This window comes from Podarcis liolepis (assembly GCF_965112155.1).
Source record: "Podarcis liolepis genome assembly, chromosome: 16".
NCBI lineage: Eukaryota > Metazoa > Chordata > Lepidosauria > Squamata > Lacertidae > Podarcis > Podarcis liolepis.
In genome coordinates, this window is record NC_139567.1 from 2,158,537 (window position 1) to 2,177,870 (window position 19,334).

Genomic DNA, 19,334 nt, shown 5'->3' on the forward strand with positions numbered 1-19,334 from the left:
CCTAGCCTAGGCTACTTTCACACACCTCTTGCCAGTTTCAATTTTCAAAAATAGATGTAGAAATGATTAAGGTGACACATGATCGGGAAGCGGGTCTGCATGTGCCCCCGGCGGCCTCGGGGCAGCGCTGGCCCGGCGGACTCTGCCAAGGGGAGCCGGGAACGCCCTGGGGGCCGCTGTGGGGAGGCAGCGCAGCTTCTCTGGCGGCCGGCGGCTCCTGCGACGAGAGCGCCGCGTGGCGGCCACGCGCAGCCCGGCAGGCAGCCCGCTGCTGGGAGCCTCACGCGGCGCCTCTTCCGCCGCCAGAATCCCCACGCGGCACCGCCCTCTCTTCCGCCTCTCCAACCACTTCCGGGTCGAGCTTCACTCCGGGCAGAAGCACTTCCGGGGCCTGGGAGGCGCGACGGGGGGGGGGCTGGCGCGCGGGAGGCGTTTCCGTTGAGGCGCACATCCGGGCGGAGCTTCCGGGTCCCTTTGTCCCTGGCGTCGCCGCCGCCGCCGGGCTCCTTTCTTCTTGCCCGCGCCGCCCTCAGGTGGGCGCCGCCCCCGCCCCGCCCCGCCCCGCCCGGCCGAGGGGGGAGAAGGCCCTGGGGGGGGGGCCGCCCTCGCGCGCCCGTTAGCCGAGCCCCCCCCCGGCCCCTGGGGGAGGGGGCGCGAGGACCCCGCCGCCCAGGCCGCCCCAGCCGGAATCTCTTCCTCCCTCCCTCCCTCTCAACAAGTTTCAGCGCCTTTTCCTTTCCTGGCCTGCCCGGGTTTTGCTCTCTCTCCCTGCTTAGCTCTGCCTGTTTCTTCTTCTTCTAGCCCAAGATGAGCTGCTTCGCTGCTGAATAGGACCCGGGTTGCCGCTTGCAGGGCTGGCTGCGTCTGGCGGGGGGGAGAGAGCCACAGTGTCCCCCTTGCTGTGGAAATCTGGCAGGGTGAGTCACGGAGCAGCTGCAGGTCTTGGGGAAAGGTGTGGTTCTGACAGCTGAAAGGGTTCAACTCTTTCCCCGCATCCATTGGGCTGGTTTGCATGTGGGATCTCTCTGTAACTTTTGTGTCTCTCTCATTACATTAGAAAAGAACCCTTCAAAATGGCACAGTTCAAGCGTCAGAAGCAGCTGAGAGCCAGCAATCTTCAGGGAGCCAGGACCTTCTCAGGTTAGTCAGATAAGGATGTTGTAAAGTTTGCCTCTGATCTGTCCATGCTGTTGTTTTGGCCATGCTGGATGGGTGGTATCTCTGCTGCTTCTTTAAACCCTTCTTCATGAGGGATATGTGGTGGGTTTGTTTTTTAAATTCTTTAGAGGGAAAGAGATTTCTGCTTTACTGGCTTTTGTTGATGCTCTGTGCTCTGTGTGTGTATTTGATAGAAAATCCGCATACAAAAATATGAGCATTACTTTTGTTAAGGGTGCTTTAGTCCCATCCTTGCCACCACACTTCGTTTACTCTAATCTTTTGAATCTTAATGGGAATAGTAGGGAGCTAATCTCATGGTTGTAATGAAATGAATGCATTAATTTTTTTGCTAAGTGCCATCTATCTAGTGAATGAAATTGTACATAAATGCACTTCTATCTGACCATTCAGTGATTTTCTAGTGTTTAAAATTATTTGCTCCTTTTCACTAGGAACCCAACCAGCCTCTTTATTGGGACCGGCACCTGGCCTCTTAAATCCTCCTATCTCAGCAGAGATTATTCAGGCGGCACGCCATCTTCAGGTCTGTGGGAGATGATTGGTGTTTTCTTGTAGATGTCAGTGAAATTCTGGTGTTTTTTCGTTTTCCCGGGAAAACAGTTAAGGGATTCTACTTCCACTGGAGAGCTCTATGAACAAGTTTCAAGGCAGTTCTAGTCAACTCCCTGGGCATGTGCCAGCAGCTATGTATTCTAGATACAGGCAAGTGGTTTATGATGTGTCTCGGATGGAATCTCAGCCAGAGGTCAGGTGAAGACGGTCTGTGTGGCTCTCCTGATGTCTTTGGCATCTGGCTTCAAACTCTTTGCATTTAATGAAACCAGAGCTGCATGCTCTGTGCCAGTTTGGCTCAAAGCCATTGGAGGGGGGGGTTGGAAATATGTATTTCAGATCCTTGGAGATAGCAAGTGTGTGTTAGGGTTTACACACTGCCGCCTTCCTTCAAACCATCAAATTTGGCTGAAGGTCATGTAAGTGGTCATAACTCTGATTGCAACAGTGAAGCTCTTCACGTTGAGTGGGAAGGCTAGAAATTTGGGGGGGAAATAAAGAAAATGTTAAGCCATGCTGCTTAAGAACTCATATGAAATACTGCACAGTGTGAATGGGTGTCAGAAAAACAGTAGCCTTGACGAGGATCTGCCTGACACAGTTTCAAATTCACTTGCAGTCGTAACTGATCTAGGATAATTAGTATCTCCCATTTCCTTCTCAATTGTTTCAGGACTAAGTATATATTGTAGATGGTTACAGAACCGTAGATGATGGCTCTATGGTATTCTTAAATTAGTCCCCCTGCCACAGTGTCATAGATCAGCCTGTTCATCCTAGTTTACAGTTTGCCTTTGCTGGAGCATAAGTACACTGCATCTCTGCGTCTACCTTGTGACTATTACTGCAGACTCTTATTTTTATTTACGTATGTTGCAGCCACAGCAAAGGTGGCATCTCTGCCGTATTAAGCAGTTGGTCCCTTTCCTTTCTCGCCCTGATCTGGCCACAGTGATCCATGCGACGGTCACTTCCAAGCTTGATTATTGTAACTCGCTCTACGCGGGGCTGCCCTTGAAGCTGACCCAGAAACTCCAGCAGGTGCAGAATGCCGCGGCGAGGCTCCTTACGGGGTCCTTGCCACGGGATCACATTCAGGTTTTGACCTTTTAAGCCCTATGCGGCCTAGGACCCATGTACCCTAGGGGACCACCTCTCCTGGTATGCCCTGTGGAGGACCTTAAGGTCCACAAATGACAACATTTTGGAGGTCCCAAGTTGCAAGGTGGTTAGATTGGTCTTAACTAGGGCCAGGGCCTTTTCAGTACTGGCCCTGACTTGGTGGAACGCTCTGTCACAAGAGACTAGGGCCCTGAGGGACTTGATATCTTTCCGCAGGGCCTGCAAGGCAGAGCTGTTCTGCCTGACCTTTGGTTTGGACTCAGTCTGACCCTTATGATTCCCTCTCTTTATGGTTTTGATCTATGGGCTACTTTTAAAATGAGGCTGCATTTTAAATTGCATTTTAACCTGTATTTTAAATTGGTCCCCATCCCCATTACGTTTTTACTGTAATTTTTCTGGTGTTAGCTGCCCTTAGCCCGGCTCTGGCCGGGGAGGGCGGGGTATAAATTATTATTATTATTATTATTATTTCCTGTCTTTTGATGAAAAGGTATTCAAGACAGCTTCCAGCAGGTGACACAATAAAAAAGCCACATTTAAACTATGTGACCTTTGGTCCTAATTTGCTCCCCTCTAGTACCCAGGGCACCTAGTTGTTGGAGCACAATATTCTTTCCAGCAGAGAGTTAGTGGGGAGCAAGCTCTGTACAGCTTTTCCCCTGGCTGGGGGTGGTCTTCTATTTATTTTTGTGTTCTTCCTTAGAAGCAGGGCAAGCAACCTCCGAGAGTCTGTTGGGTCCTGTGGCTGATGCATGGAGCCCGAGAATGCTTCCTTGCAGAGCAACTGGCATTTAGTTGAGCAGTTGAATAACTCAGTATAGAGCAGATGTGGGGAACCTTTGGCCCTCCTGTTGTTGCAGAGCTACAACTACATGAGGTCCATCATACATGGCCAATGATGATGGCAGATGTAGTTCAGCAACATCTGGAGGGCCAGAAATTTCCCATACCTGCTATTGAGAAAGGCAGTATTCTTCTAAGTCACAGTTGGTGTGTGTTTGTAGTAAGTACTTTGATGAAGCAGGGTAGAATAGAAATTTATGATGAGGGCTTTTCTGTGATTCCCCGTTTTCCTGAGGTTTGTTTCGTGGCTCTCATGATCACATGCATTTTGCCCTATGAAGTAAGTAATCTGTTTTGCAGGTGTATATCCTATTTGCCCAGTTTCTGCCTGAGTGCCCAAGTCAATAGTGCTTTCCTTTCTCTAGTACAGGCATACGGATCCTGAGTTCCAGGCTCTACCACATGTAGGGCCTGCTGATGTCTGAAGAGGCTCATATTACAGAATAGTTTTTCAGGGTTCAGTTGGATTAGGATGGAACATAATTGTTCAGTTTGAAAGAGAGTTGGTTACTGCTTGACATCAATAGTGATATTGTATCCAGTGTTAAAGGATTTAGAAATCAATAAATGGCAAATTCCTCCTTTGGCAGATGAAAGAGCTTGAGAGTAGCCAGGACTTGATATGGCCTCAGTATTAAGAAATATTGTGAACTGTCTAGAACTCCAGTGACTGACAAAGAGAGTGAATTAGACGGCTTGTGAATAGGTCGCACCTGCAGTTTGTTATGATTGTACCTGTTGACTGAGCCTGGGGATTGGGTATGCAGATGACCAGATTTGTGACACCGGTGATTAGTGTGTAACCTTTCATTATGTCATTATAGTGATTTCCCTGGGCCTTTGCTTTTCAGGGGGGAGAGAAACAACGAGTTTTTACTGGAATAGTCACCAGCCTCCACGATTACTTTGGAGTGGTGGATGATGAAGTTTTCTTTCAATTAAGGTGAGTAGAGAACCATTAGGATGGCAGCAGAGACAAGAGGACAGCGAGTGGCTACTAATAGCATTGTCCCCTTGCCATCCAGCAGACTTGTGTTTCCTTCTATCTTCTTGAATTGCACCAAAGCCTGATCTACACTTGGGAAGAATGAGGAAGCCTGACCTAGTATAGCCCTTTCTGCTACTTTAGATTGCAGCTGGAAGATTCTGTTTAAACCCCCACCCCATTTTTCCATTTTACAATATTCAACAATAAAGAAGCATTCAATAATAAATATATATTCAACAATAAATCACACACAAATCCAGTAATGTTTTCTTTGACTTCCATCCCTCCTCTTCTATGGTTTCTTATTTTTCTTTCAAATTCTTACTTCATATTTTAATTTGTCCTTTTTACTCATTTATCCTTTTTAATTCCCTTAGAATCCTCATGTTTATATCAATCCTGCTAATGTTTTTAATTGTTTACAGTTTGTTTTCATATATTCAATAGGATAAAATCAGAATTTAAAGCTACTAAATACATAATCAAAATAAAAACAAAAACAACCCAATAAACACCCCCAACACATTTTAAATAATAAAAATAAATTTCATAATAAAAATGAACTTGACAAAATAAAACATAAACATGATTTAAAACCAGAAAATTTTAAAGCAGTTGAAAATACTTAAAATTCTCTTCCAGCAACATATCAAAATGGACTAAGTCCTACCCACTCCACCATAAGATGAGCATAATCATAGGAGGCAACATTAATTAACCAGAGTCTAGGTAAACAGAAAGGTCTTAGCTTGGCACCCAGAAACTGACAAAGATGGTGTCAGGTGAGTTTCCCTGGAAAGGAGCATTTCATAGATGGGGGGGGGCACCGCTGAAAAGGCCTGTTCTCGTATGGCCACCCTCCATACCCCCCCCTTGGGTGGGGCACACACAGAAAGGCCTCTGGTGAAGACCCACCAGGTCCAGGCTTATTCATATGTAGAGAGGTGTTTCTTGGGGTATTGCAATCCTGAGGCAGCACTTTGAATTGTGGAGAAACAATTCCAGCCAGTTATTGCTGTTCTAGCTTAATACTTGCAGAGATTTTTTTCTTTATGCAACAGATAACGAAAAATCTGATTTCCTCACGTGCAGTCTTTAGTGGAGGAAGCAGAGCTCAGTGGTGGAGCACATGGTTTGCCTTCAGAAGGTCCCAGGTTCAATTCCTGATATATCCATTTTTTAAAAAAGAATTGGACTGCAGGTGGTGGTAAATATCTGTTTGGGATCCTGGAGAGTGGCTGCATGTCAGAGTTGACAATACTTTGCTAAATGCATAATTAGCCGGACCCTGATATAAGGCAACTTTGTATGTTTCCTGTGAAGTACAGTCAGAAAACGTAGACTCCTGACTCTGCTGTCTGCACAGGACAGGGCCTGGCTGGTGAAGCTGGACTTGACCTTCAGTTATGAGCTTTAGAGGTGCCCATTAGAAACTCAGCACCAGCAGAAATAAGACATGTGTTTTCATCTCTTCTCTTTTGTTTCAGTGTTGTCAAAGGTCGGATCCCACAGATTGGCGAAAAGGTGCTGGTGAAAGCTGTCTACAACCCTAGCCAGTCAGTGCCCTGGAATGCCTTGAAGGTCCAGACATTGTCAAATCAGGTACCTCAGTGTTTCATTCTCCAAGTGTGTAGGGGGATTCTTTTGTCGTATATAGAGTTTGAGTTACTTTGCTTGTGTTCGCTTTGATCTCATGTACGGAGATGAGTTACCTTTCTTCTACTAAGGCAGCACACTTTATTCAGTGCTACTTCATACCGTACAATGAAGCAGTGAAAAATTCACAACTAACATGAAAAGTGGCTCTTCCACCAGAGACATTAGAAAGGCCCAGATAGCTTCTGAATCCTGAATGGAATTGCAAGTCAGAACTAAGAGACCTTCACACAGAGCCAAAGAAGTGATGATGATGGTGATTATTATTATTATTATTATTGATAATTTTATTATTTATATGCCATCCATCTGATTGGTTTGTCCCAGCCATGCTGGGTACCTTCCAGCAAACTATAATAACACAATAAAACACCAGACATAAAAAAATTCCCAATACAGGGCTGCCTTTAGATGTTTTCTAAAAATCATATAGTAGTTTATCTGTTTGACATTTGATGGGAGGGTGTTGCACAGGGTGGGCACCACTACCAAGAAGGCCCTCTGCCTCGTTCCCTGTATCTTCGCTTCTCGTAGGGAGGGAACTGCCAGAAGGCCCTTGGCGCTGGACTTCAGTGTCTGGGTAGAATGATGGGGCGGGGGGGGGGGAGATGCTCTTTCAGGTATACTGGGCTGAGACCATTTAGGGCTTTAAAGGTCAGCACCAACACTTTGAATTGTGCTCGGAAATGTACTGGGAGCCAATGTAGGTCTTCCAAGACTGGTGTTATGTGGTCTTGGCGGCAGCTCCCAGTCACCAGTCTAGCTGCAACATACTGGATTAGTTGTAGTTTCCAGGTCACCTTCAAAGGTAGCCCCACGGAGAACACATTGCAGTAGTCCAAGTGGGAGATAACTAGAACATGCACCACTCTGGCGAGACAGTCCGTGGGCAGGTAGGGTCACAAATAGACTGAAAAACAGTTTCTATCCAAGAGCTGTGGCCTTTTTGAATGCTGTAACTCGATAGTGTGACCTGGGAGTTTGATGGGTGTGGTGTGGGTGTGGCTGGAATGTGGTTTGTTTGGTTGTTGTTGTTGTTTTGCTTTTGTTGTTTTAAGGGATGGCATCCAATTTCGTTGCACTTTGTGCAATGTTGCACTTGTGTAATGACAATAAAGAATCTATTCTATTCTATTCTATTCTATTCTATTCTATTCCTGCTTACCAGATGGAGCTGGTAGACAGCTGTCCTGGACACAGAATTGACCTGCACCTCCATGGACAGCTGTGAGTCCAAAATGACTCCCAGGCTGTTCACCTGGTCCTTCAGGGACTCAGTTACCACATTCAGGATCAGGGAGTCGCCCACACCCACCCGTCTCCTGTCCCCAAAAACAGTACTTCTGTCTTGTCAGGATTCAACCTCAATCCGTTAAATTTACAGTGTGAAACCAAAGAAACATCTCAACCATCAACATAAAAAAGGAAACTATAAAATACCGTATTTTTCGTTCCATAAGTTCTCCTTTTGTTTCCTCCTAAAAGGTAAGGGGAAATGTGAGTGCGTCTTATGGAGCGAATGGCGCTGCACAGAGAGGGAGAGCTGCGCAACGCCCGTTCAGCGAAGCGGGAGGAGGAACAGAAGGAGACCCTTCTGTTCCTCCTCCCGCTTCTCTGAAGGGGCGCTGCGCAGCTCTCCCTCTCTGTGCAGTGCCTCTTCTGCAAAGGAGAGATGCTGCGCAGAGAGGGAGAACTATGTAGCGCCCCTTCAGCGACGCGCCTGTCCTGTGAAGCTTCGCTTGAAGGGGCACCTGTCCTGGAAGCCAGAGGAGGAACAGAAGGGAGCGATGCTCCTGTCCTGGAAGCCGGAGGAGGAACAGAAGGGTCTCCTGTTCCTTCTCCAGCTTCGCTTGAAGGGACGCTGCGCAGTTCTCCCTCTCTGCGCAGCGCCTCTCCTGTGAAGGAGAGACGCTGTGCAGAGAGGGAGAACTGTGCAGCACCCCTTCAGCAACGCGCCTATCCTGGCTTCTGCCTTAGCTGCGCACAGTTTCTTCGGGCAGGGGGAGCCTTCATCCCACTGCCTTGAAGAGGCTTGGCGCAGTTATCCCAGAAGCCAGAACAGCCACACAGTATCCCAGAAACCAGATCTCTCTTGATGCTCTGGCTTCTGGGATTCAGAATATTTTTTTTTCTTGTTTTCCTCCTCCCAAAACTAGGTGCACCTTATGGTCCGGTGCGCCTTATGGAGTGAAAAATACGGTAAATGTAACGTGTTTGCAGTGGCTTCTAGAGGATCCAGATTTCAAACCAGCCAGTTTTCAGTTTCTATGTAGTGACTCTGCCGTGGCCATTCTCTTCAGAAATCTGTGTTGCTTGTACTGGATTCCTTTTTGCATTGCAAACCAAAGTTATGGGAGTTATCAGTGTCCTTTCTTGTCTTGTCTTATGCCATTGGAAAACAGCTTTATACCATACAGCTAGATTGGAATTCTTTATTTATACAGAAATAATCCCAAGCTTTCTATAATTAATAGTTCCTTTCTACATTGCAAAAAAGTGGGATGAAATGTAAAAACTGTGACAAGCCAAACATGGAAAATGGGAAACACTGGATATTATCTGGCATTGATTGGCATCGTAGAGACACTGGCCATATGTGGGTGGCAGAGCATGCTCTTGGCATTGGGGGTGTGATATACTGTATCACCATCTGCAAGATTACACAGTGCATATTGGTAACCTTTAACAACCTAAAATCTGATGTTCCTAAAGTAGCTAACGTCAGGTGCTAGCAAATGAATAATAGATTGGCCTGAAGCTGTTAAGCATAGAATCTTTGAAAGTCTCTCAGTTTCTCGTAGTGTCTGCTCCCTAGCGAGTGCCAACAGGGTTGTAGCCAAAATGGGGCCATGAAGAAGCAAGAGTGGCAGTGGCGTAATTGCAGAAGTACAAAAACACTTTAGGTGGGAAAAAGCCCAACGACCCTAAAACAACTCAGTGTAGACTGATCATACTCTGTAGGTGCAGAATTCTGCGTGTTGTAGTGGGGATCTAGATTGGTGGGTGGTGAGGGGAATGGTGTATCTTGGAAGATAAAATCTTGTTTTGAGCCCCTCTTGCCAAAGTCTAATAAATACTAAATTGGCAAGAGAATGGGTACAGTAATAGTGACTGTTGTTCCTTTCCTTACTACTTCAGATTTTTGGGCACTCTAGATTTGGAAAAGCATCGTTGATTATCCATCCCAGGCACTTTGCATTCTGGAAGGATAGATGTGAGATATTAATATGAAGTCCATAGTGTAGCTTTTCTGTTGCTGACGATGTACATGCCATGCAGAAGAAAATGGTGTGCATGTATGTTTCTGGTTTATTTCTTGGCCGCACTATCTGGTATTCTGTGGTGGTTTTCTGGCATAGGCACATTCCACTTTTGTGTCTCTGCATTGCCAATACAGTTGACATTGTGGAGAAATGGGGAGCTCCCTTCTGATTCTTCGCAATGAGGTCTGCATTCTTAAATATGGGAACTAGTAGGGTAAGAAGGGTTGTATTTCTGGTTCATAGCCTCTGCTTGTACCACAGCCTCTTCTGAAGCCCCCCACCCCTCTGCTCCATGTGGCTTCTTTGGGGCAGAAGCAAGGCATCCTGGGAGCCCAGCCACAGCTGCTGTTTCAGCCTCACCGTATCCCACCTCTCTTTCCCCAGAAGCGTAAGTGTTGCTGCTACATCTTGTCTTTGCTGGTGGAGAAATGGAAGGTTAGACATACTAAGCATTGCAAATATACAATCTGGGGTGGTATGTCTGGTGATGGAATTTGAGACAGATCTCTTTTGGAAACCATGGAAAAAACTGAGGCAAGATCCTCTTTTAGGATGGTAGTATGGAGCCCAAGTCTTCAATAAGCCCTCTTCACTGGGCCATGGGAAAAGACTATAATTTATTTGATAAGGGACGGGTGGATAGGACCTGTGTCGCAGCTCTGTGAAGGATCTCTAGGGTGGTATATATGTGGCCAAGGTGGGGAGCTAGATTTTCAGCCTGAGATGGAATTAGTATGTGAATTGGAACCAGCTGATTATAACAATTTTGAGTGAATGGGGGGGGGGGGGCAGCACAGGGAGGCCAATGAATTGTCCAAAAGGCAGAAATAAGACTGCATGTTTTTCTTCCTCAGCAATGAGCCTTTTCCAGACATCTCCATCACTGCACTTGAGCCATCTTGGCAGATACACTGGTCGGGGTCCAAAGGGCAGGCAAGACTTGGGCAGATGGTAAGGACTGTAGGTGTCCTCTGTGCTGGCACAAAGTCCCTTTCTGTTCCTCCTCCTTTTTGGATTGCAAATAGTGCAAGCTTCCAAAGAGAGTTATCCTGAAGAGCCCTTGACACATATGCTTGTTTTTTCCACAACCTGTTCTCTGTGCACCCCCCCCCATTGAAATTTAGTGTTTTCCTTGTGCTCACACTGCCTCTATCTATTCAGCAAAAAAAAAAAAAAAAATCGTATCTAGGAAACCTGCTTCATACCAGGTCAGACTGTTTGTCCCCTTAGCCTAGTCTTGTCTGCTAGTATTGATTACGGTGGCTCCCCAGGGTCTCAGGCAGGGGGAAGTCCCGCCCCCCCCAGTAACTGCTACTCAATCCTTTTTAACTGGAGATGACGGGGGGTGGACCCTGGCTCCAGGCTTTTCCCTTTCAGTCTTGTGCTGCTGCTTTTAGTTTCAGTTGTGCTTGTAGTATTACAGGGTGGCAGCTGCAAAATTCTCTCAGCTTTTCTCCTGCCTCTCAAGGATTCTTGTGCCACAGTTAGCCGTGATGGCTAAATAGAATGGTTCAGAGGTGGTATGCCAATGGATATGTGATACTGGTGGGCAAGGGGGGGGGAGGCCTGTCAATGCCTTTGTGTGCTGGTTGTGGGCTTCCCGGAAGAATTTGGCTGACTGCTTTCAGAAACAGAGTGCTAGATAACATATACACTCCTTTATGGTCTTCTGCGATATTTGTTGGGGTTGTCATAGGTCAGTGGCTAAGCAGACTCAATCCTGGTCGCACATTGCATGGGAGAGTTGATTGATGCAGTGAATCTTAGAGCAGAAGGCCCTGACATCTTTGGATAAAACACATGATTATAAATCTGAGTGACTGCAGTAATTACTGGTTCCACACAATTTCTTCCAGGGTAGGGATATACATTTGTCAGACTATAATTTTGGTAATCAGGCTGGGGGTCTCTTTCCTAAGCTTATGGCCTTTGCAGGGCTGTGTATTGCTAAGAACTGAAGCTTGGAGGATCTGGCATCTCATGGCTATTGCTGTCTTAGCTGCTGTACTGCCATGTTTTTAGGGACGACTTTGACTCCAAGAAACGGAAGCAGAAAGGTAATGAGCCATGGGGACTGAAAAAACCACGGCACGAACCACCCCAGTACCGAGTCCAGTTGGCCTGCTATGCTGTGAACAGGTAAGGCCAGGAGACCAAGGGGTCCCTTTGGGGGAGGGAATTGCTGAATGAACCCTCTCGTGTCAGGAATAGGAGCTTTTCAAGCTCAACAACTAACTGCCTTGGCAGAAAGGAAGTATATAAATGTCACCGTCTTCATTATTCTCAACCTTTAGCTGATGTTGCTTGGGAATTAGAAACTCACAAATCAGTATAGCTAAAATCAATGCAGTTTTGGAAGGTTCATTCCACCATCTTGTATCCAAACATGCACAAAACCTGCTCCTTAATCTTGAGAACTATAATTCAAACTACACTCTTTTGGGGGTTGGCGTTGGCATCTGTCTGTTTTCTCCAGCCCCTTCTGCGATGCCATGGAAATCTTGAGGCGTTACTGCAGCATCCAGCTGCCCAAGGAGTTCTATGATGTGCGCCTCAGCTGGTTGGACACCTTTCCACTCACTCAGCCACTGACTCTCCGGCACCCCAGCCGCATCCAGGTAGCCAGTACTGCTGAAGAGGCGCCTCAGGGTGATGAAGGCACGACGCAGGAAGCTCAGCCAGAAGATGCCAACTCTGCATACAGTGCCAAGGTGAAGGATTTGGTGGTGGTTCTGTTAACGCAAACCAAATGGGGGCTGGACCAAGAACTGGCAGATGTAGTGGGTGAAAACCAGGTGCTGCAAATAGTTTTAATGTTTGAGTCAGGTTGAACTTCAAGCTTATTTGCGCACCTGTTGAGCTTCACCTTCTCTGTTACTAACGCTTCATCCCATCATACCTGTGAGAGTCCACACTAGGGCATCAAACTACTTTCCCCTTGCAGACTCAGCTAAAGCCCAGTGTTGCTTTGACCATGCTATCCATGCAGAGTACAGCACTACAGTACAGTACAGATTCGGCTGAGGCTGACTAGGTGTCCTGGGATTAACTGATTCTTTTTGCCCATACATGGCTGGTGCCCAACATAAAGGGAATACAGTGGATGCTCGGGTTGCGAACGTGATCCGTGCGGGAGGCACGTTTGCAGCCCACAGCGTTTGCAACCTGCAGTGCTGCATCTGCGCACGTGCAGGTCGTGATTTGCCGCTTCTGCGCATGCGCAAAACACGATTCAGGACTTTGCGCATGTGCGAGCGCCGAAACCGGGAAGTAACCCGTTCCGGTAATTCCGGGTTCGGTGTGGTGCGCAACCTGAAAACGCACAACCTGAAGTGTCTGTAACCCGAGGTATGACTGTACTGGGCACTGCTTGGCATTCCTGGGGCTCCCACACATTCACCTTTAACTAACAGAACTTGCATAGGCACCTGTCTCTTGGTGTTTTAAAGAAGAAAAATGAGAGAGGTGGTAAAGAGGATGACTTCTTTGTTGTACATCAAATTCTGCCTACGTATGTTTGTTGAAGATAACAGACATATGGAAACCATAAGCTTTGGTGCCACTTCCTTCACCTTCCCTTTAGCTAGTAACCTCTTCTTCAGATTCTGCATACGGCTCTGTGGCATAAAGATCTGGGCCCTTCTCGGTGTTTTATATATCTAAGACATTTATATCCAGTTTTTCCATTACAATGTTCGACGTGGCTTACAGTTGTTCTTTTTAATAAAAAGGTCATAAAAAAATACAAGGCAGCAGCAGTTAAAAATAGTATCAATGAATTAAAAACTATAAAAATATGTAAGAACAGTTTACCCATTGCATAACATTTTGCTAACCCCCTTTTCAGGATCAACCATGCAATAGCCTGTCTGCAATAGGGGGTGGGAGTGAGGAGAGGTCACTCTAGTACCTATGAAGCTATATTATACCAAGTCAGACCATCCTCTCTAGAGAGCCACTCTGATGTGATGGTGGCTGTCTAGAACCCTGGACAGAGGTATTTCCCTTTTTGAGATACCAGGGATTGAACCTTCAGCTTTCTACATGAAATGCTTCTTCCTTTCTGCTAAGATATTGGTCCCTCCCCAATGTAGGTTTTGCTGCTTTCTTCTCCGGGCATTGAAGAATTTTACCGCAATTGTTTGCTATATATTGAAGATCCCAGTGACCAGAGGGAGAGTCCTGAGCACCCAACTAAGCAAATTAAGGTGAGAATCTTCTGGTTCAAGAGAGGGCAGCCTAGAGGGATGCCAGACTTTACTCTTAACCTTCTGCAAGAACTAGGGAGGGTGAAGCTACTCGGATAACTGGGAAGAATATCCATGAAAAAGATAAGAAAATAAGGTGGCGTTAGAACTATACAGGGGCAAAATCTGAGAAGCAGGGTCAGGTGGGAGACTGAAGAGTGATTCAGGGAAAATACATTGATGAATATATTCTCAAGTGCCCTGACCTATGGTGTAAAACAATAAATTTGAATAGATTACAAATGTATGGGCAGAATATTGCGATTTCTTTTCCTATGTGGGAGTGAACTTCTGTTCCATTGAGATCTGGAACAACTTTCTTCTCCTGTGAAAGGGCTTTTATTCCCACCTTTTCCTCTGTGGTACCAGGAATACCATATCTAGAGACAAAGATTTTAGATGATGTAGGTATTGCTTTTGAGAGCATACATTTGGGGTCAATAGCAAGCTTACCCCCACCTACAAACTACTGTGGGATGTTGGCTGCCTTCTCTCGGAGCAGGTACAGTTGGGCTTCCTTAAGGTCTCCTAGCTGGATGATGTACAAAGTGCCTTAGATCCCTTGCCCCATTCCCCGCACTCAAGCTAGATGAGGTTCCTTTTCTATAGCTGGGAGGCTGATGCTGACAGTAACATGTTTTCAGCCCTGCTTGTGGTTCCCTGCATTTTGGATTGGACAGGTTGTGGTCTGTAAGAGGCTATTCTAGCCATGAAGCATTAGGTTAGACTTGATGCCTTTTGGTCTCTTCCAGTTTTCAGTGGGTAAGGAGGCATGCTGATTAGTCAGGTGTGGTTGGGGGCTGGGATAGCAGGAGTTGGGGGTAATCAAGGCATCTCCCTGAGCTCAGTCACCCTCCAAGATCTGGGTAGTATGTCTCCTTACAGTCTCTCTTTCCTTAGTTCTTGCTGGGAAAGAAAGCAGACGAAGCAGTGCTGATTGGAGGGGAGTGGTCCCCATCTCTGGACGGTCCTGACCCAGCTGCAAACCCTATGGCTCTGATTCACACAGCCATTCGTTGCACCAAAGCGCAGATTGGTTTGGACTTGAGTGCTTGCACTAAGTGGTGAGTCTAAGTGGTGTTCGGACTGGAGACTATGGGTCTGTTTAGAGCTGGGGTGGGGAACATTTCAGGCCAGGGGTTGCATTCCCTTGTGGGCAACTTTTCGGGGGCTGCATGCCAGTGGTGGGTGGGGCAATGGCTTTATTTATATCCTACCCTTCGTCTTCCCTTTCTGCAAAAGTCCACAATCCAAGGAAACGAGAGGTGTTATCACAGTTCAGGGGCAAATTCTAGCCAGACCAAAGCACTCAAGGGTGGGGAGCAGGGCTGCTAAGGGGAGTCACCCAGGGAGAAGCCTGAGAGCCACATTCAGCCCCTGAGCCAGGCCTGAGGTTTCCCCACCCTGGTTTGGAGAGAGATTCATGCAAACTATCAGCCAGCCGCTATTTATTTATATATTGCCTCTCCACATGATATGTTCAAGGAAGTTTACATCAAAACTGATAATGTGAAATCAATAGAATCTTGTTACCTGGGATCCCAGGAGAATGATCATTACAGTGGTAAAAAGGTAAAAGGTAAAGGTACCCCTGCCCGTACGGGCCAGTCGTGTCCGACTCTAGGGTTGTGCGCCCATCTCACTTAAGAGGCCGGGGGCCAGCGCTGTCCGGAGACACTTCCGGGTCACGTGGCCAGCGTGACGAAGCTGCTCTGGCGAGCCAGCACCAGCGCAGCACACGGAAATGCCGTTTACCTTCCCGCTAGAAAGCGGTACCTATTTATCTACTTGCACTTAGGGGTGCTTTTGAACTGCTAGGTGGGCAGGAGCTGGGACCGAACGACGGGAGCTCACCCCGCCGCGGGGATTCAAACCGCCGACCATACGATCGGCAAGCCCTAGGCTCTGAGGTTTTACCCACAGCGCCACCCGCGTCCCATTGCAGTGGTACCTCAGGTTAAGAACTTAATTCATTCTGGAAGTCCGTTCTTAACCTGAAACTGTTCTTAACCTGAGGTACCACTTTAGCAATGGGGCCTCCTGCTGCCGCCGTGCCGATTTCTGTTCTCATCCTGAAGCAAAGTTCTTAACCCGAGGTACATCTGGGTTAGTGGAGTCTGTAACCTGAAGCGTCTGCAACCTGAGGTACCACTGTAGATCTGATCAGTTTGATTGAGTTAAGGGGGATATACTTGGTAACCATATCTTTGAATTTTTTTAATAGTCGTAGGAACATATGCAGCTGCCTTATACTGAGTCAGTCCATTGGTCCATCTGGCTCAGGAGTCTCCACGCTGACTGGCCGTGGCTCCAGGGGTTCAGGCAGGGGAGCCTTCCTCCAGCCCACCTTCAGATGCTGGAGATTGAAGCTGGGACTTTCTGCATGCAAAGCATGTGTTCTTCCCCTGAGCTATGGCCCTTTCCCGTTTAGGCAGAGTAAATGCCTGTTTTGCTGTTGGCATACTATATCCTATAGTCAAAACGGGGCCAAAAATAAAACACATTATAACATAAAACTTTCTGGGTGTCCCCCCTGCCTTCAGAAGTGAGGTGGGTAGAGACTGGAAGAAGTTCCTTCTTGGTTGAGTTCCCCAGCTGTGGAAACCCCTTTCCAGGGAATATCCCCAGTGCCTCTTCTTCTGTCTGTTTGGCACCATGCAAACCCCTTTTTATGTTTCCAAGCTTTTCATCTCTGTTTTTCTTTTCCCCTTTTAAATGTTGCTGCTGTGTTGTTTTTATGGCTTGCGACTTTCATTTTTTATTGTTCATTATTTATGTTGATATTTTTAGGGTTTTACATAAGCTGCCTGGGGCACCATATGAATGCAGGCTGGGTATAAATGCCTAGAGTGAAAAAAAAGTGAAACTACAAGTCAATGTTAGAAAGGGGCCCGGGGCCCTTTTTGCTTACCATCTGCCACCATTGCTTCTCCTGTGATGGGAGACCAGATTGGTGGGTGGAGGGTAAAGCTTCTGTTCATACTGCCAAGCAATACAAAAGCCCACTAGTCATATTAGTCTGTTAGAACAAATTTTTAAAAATGACTATGTGGCACCTTTGAGGCTGATTTAACGCTGGCATCAGCTTTCCTGGACTAGAAGCCTAATAATGCATCCGGTGAAGAGGACTTTTAGTCCATGAATATTGATACAACACAAATCTCTTCATTTTTCAGATGCTACAGGATTCGTTCCCTGTTTCTCATTTTATCATTCAGAAGCACGCCAGCATGTCATTATTGCTTGGCTAGCTTGGCCACTAGGTGGCCTGCCTTTTTAATGAGATAAAGCAAGCAAATCGGTTTTGTTGAGTCTCAGCTTTATGCATGTGCTATGCAAAATTACGTTGATTTTATTCTGGAAATTTATTGCTGCAATGTAAGAGGGCTATTTTTCAGAAATGCCTACAGCACTAATTTCTTTTTTGGCAGAACTGAAATGGCTATGGCAGGGGTCGGGAATCTTTTTTGGCCAGAGGCTAGAGCCTGTCCTCAGGGCCAAACGCAAAGGAACTCTTTGCCAGCAGCAACCAGCGGCTTAGTGCTGGACAGCAAACACTGTTTTTTCTATTTGTAAACTTAACATTTTCCCTTTGCAGTCCCACAAACCTGTTGCTTCTTCAGAAGATAAATGCCTACAGGTGTGGTTTGAATTCAAACCAAGCCTGCAGATAGACAATTTCAAAAGCGCTTGTCAGTAACTCCCGCTTTTCAAGAAACCATCAGCAGCATGCTTTAAGTTCCTCATTGCTCCTTTGCAGCCATGTCTTTACCTGCCTGTGGGGCAGGTGTTTGTGGTTTGGAGAAAATTGCTTCAAGGGCCAGTCTAGAAACTGCCAGGCCTAATTCTGGTCCATAGCCTGGCAGAGGTTCCCCATGTCTGGCATGGGAATGTCTGGGATTATGACCACATTTCCAAGTCTGCTTCTTAAAAAAGAAAAAATGATAAGAGCTAGTGTGTACTTTAAATAACCCCATGAATCAAAGACCTGAGGAGTTCTGTAGTTAAGGATGAAGTTGTTTCTGCCCTTTGTGAGCTGAGAGTATCCTCTCCTGTTTACCTTCTGGGTCCCCTTCCTCTCACCTGTAGCAGTGAAGCAAAGGCAGCCTCCTTTTGAGCCATCACTGGCGGGGAGCAAGAGCCTTGTGGGTGGGAAGCATCAATACACAGAATAGGTGGTGTTGCAGAAAACATGGGTGGATACGGGTCTCATTGCCCAGGCTCAAGCGCTTTTGCTCAGTTCTTGGGGCTTGGGGAGCTACTTCTAGGGAAAGCCCATTTGTGCTGCCATCCTAACTGAGAACTGTGTGCCACTGGTTCCCTGGAAGTCCAGCAGATGCTTTTGCACATGAGCTCCTTGGAGTCAGTGAATACTTCATAAGATCAGACCTCCAGCCAATCGACACGGAGGGGAGAAGCCGGAACTTGGAATACATTGGTTTGGTTAGTAGCAGCATGGCTATATATAGATTCCTTGCACTGGGTAACCATGGCAACAGATCTTATTTTGCTTAAACCTGACTGCACATGTGACTTGTTTGGGAAGTAACAGATGTAGGAAGATGGGAGCTTCTGGGCCTTTAAAGCTTTGCCACCTGTTGAATTCAGTCTTGGGTTGGAGTACTCGTTCCTCAGAGACCCTCTTCTTCTGTTCTCTAGTGCTGAACAAAGTCAAATGTTTCTGCAACTGCAGTGAGCGAGGCTAGCAGAATGAATGACACTCAAGTTCTGGATTCTGGAACCATTATAGGTCAGGAGCAGCAACAGAGCTTGGCTGATCACTGGATTTTGTGGAAGGAATCCGTCCTGGGCCAGTATTCATTGGGCAACTGTTGCCAACTTGGATGGAAAGTAGATCTTCTCCAGTAGCGTTTGGCTGTCTCACTAGCTTATTTATTCATAAAATGTATATACCACAGTAGACAAAGAAATCACTTAACTGACTTACGGGGGAAAGGATTATAATAGTAAACCAATGGCCCCAGCTGTGCACTATACATTTAAGCTGAACAAAATAAGACAACACGATGGCCAATAGCAATGGCACTAAACACTATTTATAGACTAATACAAACGATCAGAAATTGTAACCAAAGTTTCGAAATCTTCTTCACCAGTCACGGTGGAATAATTCAAAAATTTGATCTATACATAGTCTGTCACCAAATATCACCGGAACAGAGTTTCCGGATAACCAATCTGTTTTGTTCAATTCTTCATCAGCCAGACTTGTAAGAAATAATATGAGAAGGATGCAGTTCAGTTTCTTAACAAGATATAAGTAAATATAAATGCTGTAGGAAATATGCTAGTTAGATTTTCATTGTTTTATTTAATTGCATTATGATCCACTGACTGGATGGGGTACTGTTTTCATCTGGTGTTTAGTGCCTTCCCGCCGCAGCAGTACCTATTTATCTACTTATGTCAGGCATTCTTGCTGTTAATGTTGTGCTGTGTCTTTAATTTTCCTTACAG

General features: G+C 46.4%; 1 protein-coding gene across 11 annotated transcripts in view; it reads left to right on the top strand.

The window, feature by feature from the left end:
- Positions 1-347: 347 nt before the first annotated feature.
- CCAR2 (cell cycle and apoptosis regulator 2) overlaps positions 348-19,334 on the top strand; it is a 30,698-nt gene continuing 11,711 nt past the window's right edge. For 3 of the 11 annotated variants that reach the window (XR_014520207.1, XR_014520208.1, XM_083480385.1), the window contains exons 1-12: positions 394-533; positions 802-917; positions 1,058-1,140; positions 1,614-1,705; positions 4,554-4,645; positions 6,178-6,292; positions 9,871-9,997; positions 10,464-10,560; positions 11,632-11,748; positions 12,086-12,320; positions 13,704-13,817; positions 14,757-14,920. Coding sequence is in view for 7 of the 11 variants with exons in the window: in XM_083480385.1 (XP_083336511.1) it covers positions 1,074-1,140; positions 1,614-1,705; positions 4,554-4,645; positions 6,178-6,292; positions 9,871-9,997; positions 10,464-10,560; positions 11,632-11,748; positions 12,086-12,320; positions 13,704-13,817; positions 14,757-14,920 (1,220 nt within the window). In the remaining 4 variants the exon portion in view is untranslated. Of the gene's footprint in view, positions 534-744; positions 918-1,057; positions 1,141-1,613; positions 1,706-4,553; positions 4,646-6,177; positions 6,293-9,852; positions 9,998-10,463; positions 10,561-11,631; positions 11,749-12,085; positions 12,321-13,703; positions 13,818-14,756; positions 14,921-19,334 lie in introns of those variants that run through there. The other 8 variants (XR_014520210.1, XM_083480380.1, XM_083480384.1 and 5 more) reach the window with 6 other exon arrangements.